The sequence below is a fragment of the Cajanus cajan genome, chromosome 1, assembly GCF_000230855.2.
Source record: "Cajanus cajan strain Asha chromosome 1, NIPB_CcT2T_4, whole genome shotgun sequence".
NCBI lineage: Eukaryota > Viridiplantae > Streptophyta > Magnoliopsida > Fabales > Fabaceae > Cajanus > Cajanus cajan.
In genome coordinates, this window is record NC_138517.1 from 36,488,189 (window position 1) to 36,504,039 (window position 15,851).

General features: G+C 30.3%; 1 protein-coding gene across 1 annotated transcript; it reads right to left on the reverse strand.

Moving 5' to 3' along the window:
• Positions 1–2,056: 2,056 nt before the first annotated feature.
• LOC114916569 (protein NEGATIVE GRAVITROPIC RESPONSE OF ROOTS) lies at positions 2,057–4,685 on the reverse strand. Its single transcript, XM_029273698.2, has 5 exons — positions 4,137–4,685; positions 3,964–4,039; positions 2,941–3,464; positions 2,658–2,850; positions 2,057–2,360 (listed from the first exon to the last, which is right to left on the reverse strand). The coding sequence occupies exons 1-5, from the start codon at positions 4,140–4,142 to the stop codon at positions 2,341–2,343; spliced, it is 819 nt and encodes a 272-aa protein (XP_029129531.1). The 5' UTR covers positions 4,143–4,685; the 3' UTR covers positions 2,057–2,340.
• Between the last annotated feature and the right edge of the window lie 11,166 nt (positions 4,686–15,851).

Here is a 15,851-nt window from a genome sequence, read left to right on the forward strand (position 1 = left end):
TTTGTTTTCAAGTTTAAACAGATATGACTTCTATATTTAGAGGTGTTTTACGAATGACTTTTCTCTTATATTGAAGTTTTCTTTAGTTCAATCAGAGTTTTATTATTAATTATTTATGAGTATTGATGTACAAGGTAAAGGGTGTCATAATGATGATAATGACAAACAATAGTGGTGGCATTGTCGTCACGGTCAACACCACTATCACCCCTACTGTTGCTACCATTGTTACCGTTATCGTTACTATCTCCACCATTGTTGTGGCGGTGACAACAACAATAGTGATAGTGGATGTTAGTGACAATGATAATCGTGAAGGTGATAGTAGTAATGATTTTATGGGTTTGTGTCTGTAACTAAGTTTTAATATGAAACATTTTTATTTTTATTTTATCTATAATCTAAAGACTATTATTTAGCCTTTTCATTTATTGTAATATTATATATTCTCATTGGATATGCTCATAAGGGTGACAACAAGGCGGAATAGGAAGTAGCCCTCTATCATTCAATTTTTTTTGTGTGAGTACCCATTTTGTGGATATTTCTTTTTGGTGTGAGTATCCATTTTGTGGATATATACACACACACGCACACGCACACGACACACACACACGCACACGCACACGCACACGCACACGCATACGCACACGCACGCACACGCACATGCGCACACGCACACCTTAAACCTCAGAGGCAATCAAAGGTTCGGGAAGGGTTTGGATTGACATCGTTGAGGTCCCAAGCTTTGAGATGAAGGATTGTATCAAGTCAATGTCAAAGAAGTTGAGAAAGTAGATGAAGGAAGTCATGAGGGAGAAAATAGAAACGATCTTAAAGATCGTGACGAGTGGAAGACTCTAGATCTTATCGTGTCAGTAGTGGAGGAAGGCTAAATTACAAAAAATACTTTCCAATAATTTCAAACAATTTAAATAAAAAGTTAAAAATATTTACTTCTCCACCAATGACCATGTTAAATTTGTGCACCGTAGCAATCGTTTGCTAATTTAATACATTTAAATTATTGAATTTGTAATAATAGATCAGATTGTGATACTGACACGTGTATATTTAAGTCAACATATATATTAAACATGTGTCACAATTTGATTTGTTTTTATAAATTTAACAATTTAAATGTATTAAATTACTGTAAGTTTCATATCTTAAAGTTAAAAAAAATGTGAATCCACAATGATATGCTACAAGCGACATTTTCAATAACTCATAAACACTAACATCATCGTCTGTAATCTATAATTATATAAAGAAAATATTTTATTTTCACTTTATTTATATATATATATATATATATATATCAATATTCTTTTCAAAATGTGTATCTACTGATTTTATAATTTTAACTATTCATCGATATTAATTTCTTATTTATTTTATTTTTGGTTTTGTTTTAACATGCTATTCAATAATAAAATTCTTTCAAAACTCGTGTTCAGAGCGTGATGTTTTCATTTTATCCAAAGTTCAATACATGAATATACGGAAGGACAACTCTATAAGCTACACCTACTTCGTTGTAAGAAAAATAAAATTAAAAAAAAAAAAAACTACTCCTAGTTTATTGTTTACCTTGTTCAAGATATATTATTAAAATAATGTTATACGTTTAAATTATTAGTTAAAAGAAAAATAAAAGTTTTATAAAATTATATTAACGATGATTTCTTCTTATAAATTTTAATTCAATCTCATCATATTATCTTTTTAGCCTATATTATTGCAAGATTAATTAATAAAATCTTTAAAAATATATTCAAAATGCAAAAGACGCGAACACTTTAGACAATAAGAAATAAATCCTCTTTTCATTATAATATATATTGTCTTTTTTTTAATCATGTTTATATATTTTATATTTTGGTTTAATTATGTAAATTTAAAATGTTATATTTTCTTCTGTCAATTTTTTTTTTTTTTTTTTTTTTGCATTTCTGAGATAATGGACATATGATCCCAATCATGTAATAATTTCCTGTCAACGAGGCTTTAACACAAAAAAAAAAAAAAAAAAAAAAGCGTAAACCTTCGAAGCTTGAAAAGAAAAGAAGAAAGTTTGTTATATTGTTGAATTAATCACACTTTTATTACAATATAGAAGTTAAGATCTCCCGTAAGAAACTGGATTATGTTCTCTCACATTCATGGGCTACAATGTTTTAAAATATAAACTTTTTTTCCGATTCTTCTTCCAGTTTGTCACCTTTTCCTTGGCGTGATTCATAAAAATAGTAGGTACACACTTCATCTCCTTTTTATGCTACTAGCTTCATGTGCAGAGTTGAGCATATACAGCCAGAGTAATACAGGAGAAGCCAATCATATCTCAAGAACGATATCTGTTAACAAAAAACATGGATATATATTGTCAAAATAACTGAAATTCATTTTGTTCCAACGCATCATCTCACTCTATAAGGAATAACTTAATAACTCAGACAAGATTACATGAATTTAAGCACCAAGTCAAGCTAGTGTATGTGATTAATACACCATAAAGGATAAATAAGAATACGTTAGATACAAATTTAAAAGAGTTTCGGAGAATTTCTTAATAGACTTTTATTTTTTTTTAAGAAACTTTCAAAAACACTTTTAAATTTGTATTTAAATATGCTCTAAATTAGTCAACTTACATTCAGAATCAGTCTTGACCCATTTACTTCCATTTTCTGCAGCTGTATCAAGTTCCTCTTCATCTCCATCCTCCTCCTCCTCGTCATCATCAAACCGAGGAATTGAGGTGGTTTCAAGGTACTTCTTTATAAAGGGTGTTGTTGAATATGAACCTTGAGGATATATCTTTTTCTGAAGTATGGCCCTCAAAATCTGTGATCACGTAGAAGGTAATAAAAGTAAGGCAAGTAATTGAAAAGAATTGAAGGAGTAATCAAGTTAATTTGCTTGTTTCTCATCTACCTTCTCAATTCTGGACTCAGTGGAAAGTGGATCTTTGAACAAAGGGGTAGGTTGAAATCCACTTTTGCAAGCTAGCATCTTCTTGAGAAGAAAAGAAAGTGATTTCTTGCTAACACCTCTCTTATTGTTATGATCCAAGTAACAATCTTCCCCCCTGCTATATATTAGACTATTGCTTGGGTAGAAACTACCACGGTTGACATTGGAGCCATCACAAGGAGACTCATTTTCTTTACCTTCAGGGTTCAAACGTTCCTTGATGAGATCATTGGTCTGTTCTTCTTGTTCACCTGCCAAATTTGGCCCCTTGAAAAATATGCTGAACTCATTCTGAAGATTTCCAACATCTTCAAGCGTGACCTCTTGCTTGCAATCCTGAAAGGAAGATGAATCCTCTGCAGTGTTGTTGTTACTCCTTCCACCCGAATCTTCTTTCAAGTTGTTACCCCCAAATGTTCCAATTGCAAGGAGTGCTTGAGGCCAGTCACTGAACTCTTGTTTGCTAGGTTCCTGCCTCATGTAATCTGATGCAAGAAAAATCAATCATCAAACTCACTTTGCTCCAATATAAAATAGCAAACATGGACAAACATTTGAAGCTAGTTGGTTTATAATTATATGAACTGAATTATGTTTCATCTAACTGTTTTTCTTTTTTCTTGTACCCTTATTTTTATTGAAGGGTATAATAATTGCAGGCTATATAACCACTCACTCTACCTAATTAAGATCAAGTGGCATGTTTCTTTTCCTGTAGAAATGAGCAAGGTTAGCCATCACACAGTAGACACCACCAAACCTTAATTCTGTGAATAATGTTTTGTTGTTCTTAGTCGTGAGCATTATTGTGTTCTTATTAACTCTGTACATAATAGTGTTTTATCATTATGTACATCTAGAAACAAAACTCATAGCTAGCCAACGTCATAATCAGACTTGAGTATACAAAGCCATGTAAAAACTGTGGCAAATATGATGCTCTAATTGAAGAACGATGAAAACAAAGAGAAAAAAAATGCTTACGGCTGGTTGAAATCGAGCTAGTTTGTTTCCTTTTTCCATTGGTTCCATTGATCCTGTTTTGCATCCATTCAAAAATCTGCCAAGGGAGAGATAAATAACCTTGCTTAAACATGCATGCTAATTGGAAATGAATAATAATGTTAAAACACAAGAGAAAGCAAGTTTTTTCTTACCTTCATTTTGGTGAATCAGGTTTGGAGATCCTCCAAGAAAAAATTATAGAAAGTTTGCAAGATTGCAGAGCCAAGAATATAGTGTGCGCGGATCCCACAATTAAGCCAAGTCCAGCAAGTGCTGAGCTGCGAAAAGCTTTAAAGTTTAAATAGAGTTGCTAATTAGTGGTTCAAGTTCCCAAACAGTGACTTTAGCAACATCTTGATTTCTCTACGTTGTCTTTTTATCATCCCTCTTCCCAACCATAATTTTTTATTTCTTGTCTCCTTTGTTACTTGATTTTTTATGGAGGAAAAGATAAACAAGTGTTGCCATATTAAAACCATTAGTGAAATCCATTCACTAATGAAGGAAGGATCTAATAAAACCTTCAAGAGTATTGGGACATTATGTAGTATCCAAATATTTCCCAGCCAATTGTCATGCAAGTTCATTGGTGGTTTTCTACCATCACTCTCTCTTCCTTTTTCTACCAGCCAAATATTGGGACTTTGCCCTATGCCACGTCGTTTATAATATGTCAAAAACTTATAGGAGTATATATAAAAAATTAATCACTTATACACTGTCAATGTAAAGTTTTTTTACACTTGCAATTAATCATATTTTTTAAAGTTACTTATTTTATTATTATTTTATTAAATAAGCAACTGACATGTCACTATTAAAAAATATGACTGGTTGTCAATGTACAAAAACTTTACATTAACAATATATAGATGATTAACTCATATATAAAATAAACCTAATTGTTTTAGGATTTTATGGTTTCGTCGCCTGCTTTAAGTTTTCAAAAAAAAATTTAAACTGAGATCAGTTTTAATTTTTTTGTGGTTTTAATTTTTAGTATCAAATTTTAAACACTAAATTTAAAAATTACTCTAATACCAAATATAATATAGATATTGATCTATAAATGTGAACAACCTATTCAACATATTCATGAGAAACATATATAGATCAACAAAGTGGAAGCAAATTGCATCGAGAATACTGAATACATATCTATCCTCATAGTAATTAATTGTTTTAGCTTTTCTAAACCATTCTCGTTCAAAACTTGATACTGATTTTTTTTAAGAGATAAGTAAGCTTAGTGATGCAAAATAGAAATAGAGGACAATAAGTTCGATTAATGCCTTGCCCATCACAACGCTCAACAAGTGTGAGTAGGGTGTGGGAGTGAGAGATTTTTGCACGTAAACACGGTTTAATGTTGTTAAGATTATGGGTGAATATAAGCCGAAAATTGTTGTGTTTTGTGGGTATTTCAAAAGGTTTGAAGTCCCATATCGGTAGTTTCACTGGTTTGACCGTAATAGTAGTATATAAAGTTACTTAATAACCTTATAGATGATTTTTCTAGATAAACAAAAGTATATACAATTAAAAGTAAAAATGGAGTGTTTGATATGTTTTTGATATATAAAGTTAAGATTGAAAATCAACTAAACATGAAAATTAAAAGGGTTAGATCCGATAGGGGTAGTGAGTACACTTTGTTCAATGAATTTTGCAAGAAAGAAGGAATTATACTTGAAGTAACCCTACCTTATTTACTTGAGTCCAATCAAGTAGTTCACAGAATAAATAGAATCTTTAAAAAATGATGAATGTCATGTTAGTGAGTTCCTCAATTTCTAACAACCTTAAGGTAGAAGTCACATTTAATTTACTACATGTTTCTTACAAAAATGGATTCCTCATATTGTTGAAAGGTTATCAACCCAACCTAAATTATTTGAGAGTGTGGGAATGTCTAGCCAATATGATGTTAATTGATCTTAGGAAAAGGAAATAGGCTCTGAGACCTCTAATTGCATGCTTATTGGTTATGCAGAATATAATGTTGTCTATAGGTTTCTAGATTTGAAAAGTAATGTGTTTGATATCGATATAATTGTAGAGACTAAGAATGTTGAATTCTTTGAGGATGTATTCCCTTTAAAATCTATACAGACTATAGAAATTAATAGGGAGAGTGTAAGGATGTTTCCTGAATAACCCTTAGAAAGCTCTTGAGAGACTTTGTCTAATTAAGGACCTAAGGAGAAGTAAAAGATAAATAAAAAGCCATATTTTAGATATGACTTTTATACCTACCTTGTTAAGAATGACCCTGAGTTTTTAGAAGACATTAGTTCTCCAAATGCACCTTGTTGGGAACAAGCAATTAAGATAAAAATTGATTCCATTAAGAAAAATGTAAGTGGATCTTTAAGAAGAAGTATAACCCATATGGATCAATTGATAAGTATAAGTTTAAATTAGTAGCTATATGGGTTTACTCAAAAATAGAATGTGGACTACTTTAACACTTTTTTCTTTATGACTAGTATTTCCTCTATTCGAGTATTGATAATTTTAGTATTTATACATAAGTTAGCGATTCACCAAATGGATGTAAAGAATGTCTTTTTTGAATGGTGACCTAGAGGAATATATCTATAAGACTTGACTTGCGAGATGTGTTGTGCTTGGTCAAAACAGCAAAAAGTATGCAAGCTCTTAAAATCTCAATATAGTATGAGAAATTTAAAATAAACACCAAAATAATGGCATGAGAAATTTAACCATGTTTTGCTTGATGATTGTTTTTCATACAAGAAAGATAGTATTACACTATCTCAAACACATTATGTTGAGAAATTTCTTAAGAATTTTCATTATTATGACCTTAATCGCATGGGTATCCCTTATGATGCTAACTCTTAGTTGAAGAAAAATAGAAGAGACCTTATTAATCAAATTTAGTGTACCCAAGTCATAAGGAACTTATTACATGTAATGAATTTTTCAAGACTAGACATAGCTTATATAGTAGGCAAATTGAATAGATATACTTAAAGTCCTAATCAAGGCCATTGGATGCTCTTACTATAATGCAAAACCTTAAGTTATTAACTCCTAACAACTAGATGAAATATATTCACATGATCATATCCCAAAGTCTCGAATTATCATAAATAAAACACATATAATCTTCGCCTAATTGATAAAAGGATCTCCCGATCAATTAGGCAATATCTCATGACTAACTGATTAGATATATCTCTTTATTTAAATAACTAATTTCAGGTTTAATGATAAGATTTAAGCACTATGTGGCACCAAGTATTAAGCTAATTCTAACTTATATTCTACCTTTAAAACTGTCCTCTAAATTGAGCATTAGAGTCTTCTTGCAAGTGCTCCACACCACCGATGTTGGAATGAGAAGGACCCTAATCCCTCTCACCAGAGCACTCGCTAAAAAAGATGAAGAACCTGATTACAATTAATTTATAAATTAAAGACTAGATTGAAAATTTTAAAAAACTTCAAGATCAAATATGTATTAAACCTACTATTAATTATGGTACGCTCATCTCCACTTGTGAAGGAAATTAAAACTTATGGTGCGGTGTATACCTAATTGCTAATTATATATATATAAACATGAGTTGAAAGCTAAGGAGAAAGCCGAAAGAAGATGGGGTTGAATGTCAAAATTTTATTTCACAATGGACTGAATTACACGTCCACACTTCATTTGTCTGCGCTCCCACGTTATTTGTTTATACTATACATTTAACGATGCTTAACTTACGTGATTTAACTTATGGATGTTGGCCAAAAGAAAGAGTTACATTGGTAAATAGAAGGATGTAAACTTGTCATGAATTAAAAGCAAACTATGCAAAACGATGCACTGCATGCAGCGTGCCATCAACGTGAACATTGGGGTTGTGCCTTTGCCACCAATTAATAATACAGTGTATATATATATACTTCTGCTTTGCATATCTTTGACTTAAAGAAGTATTAAAGAAAAGGCAAAATATGCTTTTGTGAAAAATTAAACTTATGCATATTCACAAATTAATGTGTCACAGCTTGACATACAAAATTAAGTGAATGGAAATTTGGAAGCAGAAAGATTTGAGGCCAAAGTTCTCGTTGGCTGTCCCTTACTAACCGAACCACTATAAGTGCTGTATCTCATTCCCATCACCATATCTCCACCATGCATTTCATTGGCCAATTTCTCCCAGACACTACCAAATTCCAGACTCTCATCGTTTTATATCATTTATTATTATTTTACATTAATAGGTTACAGGTACAGCATGCATGTGTCCGATATCTACATAAATTTTATTCTTTCAAATACTTTATATAGTTGCTATGAAGAATTCGATACAAACTCTCACTTTGAAAATGATTAATTATCCACTTTTAAATTTATTTATCTTCTCTTGAATGGTATATATTTGATTAATTATTGGACATTTCCAGCAACTTTACTAGAATTTCTCTTATTACATGCGATTTTTTCTACGAATTTTTGTTCTTATAAATTTTTCTGCGAAATTTTATTTCTAGGTAATACCTTCGTGGATAATATATTTTTGTGAATTTTCAAATTGACAAAAGATTTTCCTGCGAAAAACATTTGTAGGAAAGTTTTTCTGTGAAAAGAATTCACAGGAAAATTTCCTGTGAAATTTTTTGCAAGAAAAAAATCAAATAAATTATTATTCAAAGGTAATTTTTGTACAATTTCTATTGATAATTCTTCAACTTTCAAATGCTTACAATGAATTCATCTGAAACATGTAAATTATACGTCTAACACTCAACCATAGAAAATCAACTTGTAAGGTGAGTGTTGTCCTAACTTATATACTCTTTAATTTCTTTATTTCTAATCGATGTACGACTTGAGAAAAATCTTTTAATTCTTAAACTTAAATATATATATATATATATATATATATATATATATATATATATATATATATATATATTATTTTTCCTGCGGATTAAAATTGACAGGAAAATCTGCAAAAAGTTACCTGTGAAATTTTTCTACCATTTTAGTAAACATTATTTGCAAATTTATTTTTACAAGAAAATCCACAAGAAACAAGATAAAATTCGTACAACATTTTTTTTGCAAATTTTTAACATGGAATTTTTTTTATGATCATTAAAATTGTGGCAGAATTTGCAAAAATAATTTGTCGATTATTTTTCATGAAAAAATTTGTAAGAAATTTCTGTAAATTATTTTTCGCAAATAAATTTGCAAATTTTTTTTTGTAAAATTATTATTGCAAAAAAATTCACAAAAAGATCTGCAAATATTTTTTTTAGAAAAATTTGTAAGAAAATGACATTTTTCTAATAATATTTTATACAAAACTTTAATATATACCAAACAACAATATCGCAAACACACATTTGTAGTTTTATAATCTCATTTGCGCATCTATCTATATATATATATATATATAATTTAATCATTCATAATAAATTATAACATAAATGAAATTTAATTAATAAAAACTAAAAGTATAAACATTTTGTTCAACATCAGCCTAAGATACTAGGACGGATGTACTAAGATAGATTCTGGAATTTGAGATGATCTTATATAGGTAAGTTAATCACTAATAGGATATTTGTTAGGATTCCGACACTCAAGTTATGAAGATAAAATATGTAACGTTAAAGAGGATTCTGTACCCTAGACTTGTTACACTTACTTATAGTCTCTTCTTAAGACAGAGTAATGTCTTGTGTATGATGGCAAAGAGAGACATCTTTGAGCTGAATCCCTTGATTCGAGATGTACGTTATTAATAAATGAGCTGAATCCCTTAATTTGTGATGTACGTTATTAATAATTGCATCCGTTATTATGTGTTTTGCATTTATAGAAGTCTTCCTTAGGGATGAGAATGTATCAGGTCACACAAAACTTTGAATATGTAAATTAAATCTATTCTACAAAATTAAAGCATAAACTTGACTTATTATCTATTATAAAAAATTTTTATAGACTCGACTTGATCTTTTTAAAGTTTGACCTAATCTATTAGTCTATTTAAAAGTCTATTTATATTAATAATGTTAATTAGACCAATAAATTTAATTTTTAAAATATAATTTACTTAATATTATTAAAATTTAAATTTTAAAAGAAATATAGGAGAAAAAGTTAATCATTTTCTATTGAAGGGATAATTCATGCGTAGTCATGGATGTTAATGTGAACTCATGTACAGATCGTAAACTTATAAACCTATAATTAAAAAAAATGTATAAAAAAATATTTTAAATATTGATAATTTAGTTTTGCTTTATAAATTTATTTGTTTATTTATATTTTTAATAATATATGTATATAAGTTTTTTATTATATTATATAAATAAATTTATTTTTAAAATATAGTTTACTCAATATTAATAAAATTTAAATTTTAGAGAAAAAATGAATCATTTTCTGTTCGAGAGACAAATCATATTTTGCCATATATGTTAATATACACTCATACATATGTTGTAAGTTTATAAACCTATAATGAGAAAAAAAGACAATTATATAAAGAAAAATATTTTAAATATTGATAATTTTTTTTATAAATTTATTTGTTTATTTATATTTTTAATAATATATGTATATTAATCTTTATTATATTATACAAATAAATAAACTGGCCTATTAGGCTTAATAAGTTTTTTTATAAGACTAAGTCTAGCTCTTTTATACAAATAAACTTTTTTAAAAGTTTAAATTTGACATTTTTATTAAACAAGTCAAACCAAATCAAACTTTAAAAAAGTGAGACCACAGTCCCCTGTTTAAGGCTTGACTTATTCTCATCCCTAGTCTTGATGCATAAGAGAAAGGAATTCAAGTTATGAGAGATATTGGGTTATAATTAAATAATTGAGTATTTTTCTTTACATGTGGGAGGTATTAAGAGAAAAATTCAATATCAAGAAAATTTATAATATACTTGTATAGGGGTATAATGGTAATTTGATCCTTTTCTCTTGAACTTCTAGTCTTCATTCCATGAGTCAACTTAACAGTTCTTGTTGTATAATCTTTAGTCTTACTTATTTGAGAAGGTTTGAAATTTTCATCCAAACTTATCCAAGAAGGAAAAAAAGTATACTGTAAGAATCATTTCGATGCTCAAGTAAGTGCTTAGTCTCGATCAAAATGATGTAATGAATGTTGCAACAAATATGATTTAAAATTGTCTTTTCATATAAAAATGTCATCATTTATACTAACCTTTATGGAATTTGGGTCTTGATATAGTTGGGCCAATTGTCATCTGATTACTTTTAGGGAGCATTTGCTATGTGAAATTTTTTACTTTCATGTGAATCTTAAATTGAGAATCCCATGTTTGATAGCTATTTTAAAAAAAAGATTTATAAGAATATAATTTCTCGAAAATCATTTTTATCCCATGTTCCCACAAAATAATCCTAGCGAGGATAAAAACACTACAAAAAAAATTGGATTTAGCGACCACCAAAATCGGTCGCTAAATTGCTAAAATCGGTCGCTATTTGCCTTAGCGACCGAATTAGCGATCGAATTTAAGTAGTCGCAAAAACCCTAGTCGCAAAACTATATAGCGACCAAAAAAATTTTGGTCGCTATTTAGCGATCGAAAATTTTGGTTTAGCGACCGAAAATTTTGGTCGCAAGATGGTTGTAATGATTTTGGTCGCTGATGTGTATGGGGGCCAAATTAGTGACCGAATAAATCGGTCTCTAAATCGGTCGCTAAAGATTTATTTTTTATTTTATTAAATTTTATAGACGTTGCAAATTCAGTCGCTACGAAATACTCATATTTGATCTCTCAAGGATTCTATTTCACAATACTTCACTTTTTAGCATGTTTTGTCCTTAATTACACAATTTTTGGGAAACTTCCGAGAAGGTCACCCATCCCTATATTACTCCAAGTCAAGCACGCTTAATTGTGGAGTTCTTATGAGATAAGCTACAGAAAGGCATATGCATATTGTCAGTATAGGTAGTACAAATTAATTCATTTAAGTCATCCTCAAATATACAATCTCATACTTATACTATCTTTGGATCTCTCTCATTTCGGTGTATCCGAACCGTTATAAAAATATAATAATATATTTAATAATTATTTTACCAATAATAATAATTATATTATATTTAATTAATCTTTATTTATATATACTTACTTTTATAATTAACAATCTACTTATTTCTATTTAAAATTAATATTATGATACAATTTAAATTATCTATTATAAATTTAAAATTTTAAATAATAATTTTTATATTTTAAAATGAGAAGGGTTATAATAACACTGGTATAACTTTTACTAAGTATTACATTGTTCAATAACTTTATATTAAATGTGAATTTTATAAATCCAACCGTTAAATTGAAAGTTCATATCACTTTATATGTTTATATCAAGTTTTGTTAAAATTGAACAACAACTTGAAGGTAATCAAAGTGTCCATATTTTAATATATTTTGAAATATATATGTTACGTCAATTTTATTTTACAAGAATGAAGTATCAAATCATCTTGAATTCATATAAAATTTTGTATATATGATCTAAGAGTAAAAAAATTTCAATCTAACGGTTGAATTTATAAAATTCACATTTAATATAAAGTTATTGAGCGATGTAATACTTAGTAAAAGTTACACCTGTGTTATTATAACACTTCTCTTTTAAAATATTATTTTAAATAAATTATTAATTAACTTAATATATTTATTCATCTTAAATCTAAGATATAAAATTAAAAAAATGTATTTATCCTTGTTTTATTTTCTAATTATCAACCATTAATAAAATACTAATTTAAAATCTTATCATGTTGTATCATAATATTTTCATATCAAGTTTAAAACCAGATATTAGTTATAAAATATGTTAATTTGTGTTGGAATCTTATTTCAACATGAAACTTTAAAATAAATGTGCGAATAAAAAAAACTTCGTTAAAACAGTCACATATTCTATTTGATAGAGAAAAAAGCAAGGAAACGCATTGTGATGTATTAAAAACTGATCAAAAAGAACCAGTGGGTGGTTTGCCCAATTAGTTAAGGGGGGAAGACTTAAGATTTTCTCCATGTAAGTATGTGTGTGGATTCGAGCTCTACTGTCAGCAATTTTAGCCTTTTTAAACAAAGCAGGTGTAATTATAATAAAAAGGAGGTGTTTATATCATAAGTTAAATACTATGAACATCTATGAGTAAATTAAAATCAAAGGATAATAATTTTTTTAAATTACTAAAAAATATTTCATTTTATAATTGTTTCACAAATTCTTACTAATTTTTGTATAAGTCAATTGCTTTTAAACAATGAAATTAACACGATTATATCAATTGAATTGAATGATTAAGCCTAACTTTTAAATTAACAATTGAAATAAAATAAGATTCATGAAAATAATTTCAAAATATATTAGGTAAATAATTTTTATATATAATAAAATTAAAGACAAGGATTAAAATAATCAGTGGAGTTAATGTAATATTCATTTATAAATATTTAAATAAATTATAAGTAGCAAGGTATTATTTAATTGATGTTTAAAATAAAATATTTTATAATATCTAAATGAATTAATTTTTAAGATAAACTATTATATACATATTTAATTAATATAATTTTAAAATATATATGTATAATTAGATATATTTTAAACAAATATTTTTATATTAAAAATTAATTTATCATTAAAAAAAATAAAAATATTTCAAAATATGGTTGTTGTTGAATCAGTTTCCCATGGTAGGATCGTATTTATATATAATAATAGAATCATGTCTCCTCAAAGAAGCGATATCTACTCCAAAGTAGTACGAGCATAATCGAAGATAGATGGTATAACGTATTTTAAGTAATTTATCTCATGTGTTATTGGTGTATATATTTATATATATATATATATATAATTTATTTTATAATTTTTATTTATTAAACTAATGGAACATTAATTATATTTTATCAATTTTAGATTTGTTTGATAAATTTTTATTAATCCTTATATAAGCCAATTATTTTTAATTTAATGGAACTAACATGTTTATATCAATTGAACTAGATGTTTTAGTCAATTTTGAAAATAATAATGAAAATAAAATAAGATTTATGAAAAGAAGTTTATTTATCTTAACAAAATTGGAAAGCACAATAAATTATGTATTTTCATATTATCTAATAATGTAATAAAATATTAAGTATGGTAAAAGAGAAATAAATTTCTCAAGAGAAAAATAAATAAATTTTCTAGATAAATTATTATTTAAATTATTCTATTTTTTTAAAAAAGATTCAATAAAAAGATTATTATTTAATTTTCATTTATAGCATTATGTTTCTCATTTTTTATACATCATGATATATTAATGTACTGACCGCATTTCGCACCCGGGCTCTCAGCCCGGGTTGACATTATAAGGGTCATCCCGGACACGCGTTGAACAACGTCAGCCCAGAATCCGGACAGATCACGCCCGAGCCCGGAGATCTCGTCCCAGGCCAAAATCGTTCTCCAATTATACCATATTATGTCACAACGTGATCATATCATATTATATGATATCGTATCATATCATATCTTATCTCAGGCCCAAGACAACCCTAACTCACACAAAGGTATGTGCATTATATATATACGAGACTCACACTCATACAAACCCTAACTTTAGCATCGGAGTCTCTTTTGCAGGTACCTCCCCCATCTCGGAGCACTAATACACCCAGTGAAGGAGGCTCACCAATCTTACCCGGCGGATCAGCTCTACAGCAGATTTCTGGTAAGAACATTTGGCGCCCACCGTGGGGCCGATCAGACCAAGCTCTCATCGGCCACCTGCATGGTTTCTACCAGAAGCCATATTAGACGAGCAACAGATAACACAAGCAACTCAACTACCATGGACAGCGATACCGCGACCCTGAGGCGTTTGGTCGAACAAGTCGAGCAGATGCGGCGACAGCACGACGCCGACCTCCAGAATATGCGTGCCAGCATGAGAATGACCTCGCGGCGATGCGCACCGCTAACGAAGCAGACCTAGCGGCGCTACGCGCTGAGAACGAGCGCATCCGCGCCCAGCTCCCTCGGCATCGCTCCGGTCAGCCACCGCACGACAGCGGTGATCATGAGGAGGAGGCGCATTCAGCCCCCCATTCCCAAGCAACCACCAGGGCACCACATTCACAGCCCGCCACGCACCGGTCTCATGCATCAACACACAGATCAGGGCAGGGCACCAGCAAGGCCCCCACTCACGTCTCCGAGGGCCAAGAGCCTTTCCGCCATCATCCCTTTGTGAACGACATCATGGAGACTTCGTTACCCCGCGGGTGGAAGCCCCTCCACCTCGACCGCTACGACGGCACTACGGACCCCGATGAGCACGTCGACGCGTACACGACTCATGTAAACCTTTACACTAACAGTGACGCTATACTGTGCAGGGTCTTCCCGACCTCGCTTAAAGGACCCGCGCTCCATTGGTACACCCAACTGCCGACAGGGTCCATTGACAGTTTCGTCACCTTGGTGCGGCGATTCACGGCACAGTACGCCACCAGCCGACCTCACCACACAACCTCGGCCGCCTTGGCCAACCTCAGACAGAATGACGACGAGCCCCTACGGGCCTTCATGGAGCGCTTCTCTAACATATCAGTCCGGATCCGAAATCTAAACCCGGAAGTCGCCCTACACGCCATGCTCATGGCACTGAAACCCGGATCGTTCGTCGACAGCCTATGTCGCGAAACCCCTCGCGATATGGACGAACTGCGCGCCCGCGCCGCTGGCTACATTCAAATGGAGGAGCACGCGGCCTTCCGCGACCAGGTTCGCGGTAAGGGCCCCGCAAAACCAGA

Bases quoted from the DNA above. Each gene is read 5' to 3' on its own strand.
- LOC114916569 (XM_029273698.2), bottom strand. The intron at 3,465-3,963 runs GTAAGCATTTTT...TTCTTGCATCAG, and splicing joins TAGCTCGATTTCAACCAGCC to ATTACATGAGGCAGGAACCT. The intron at 2,851-2,940 runs GTAGATGAGAAA...ACGTGATCACAG, and splicing joins CTGAGTCCAGAATTGAGAAG to ATTTTGAGGGCCATACTTCA.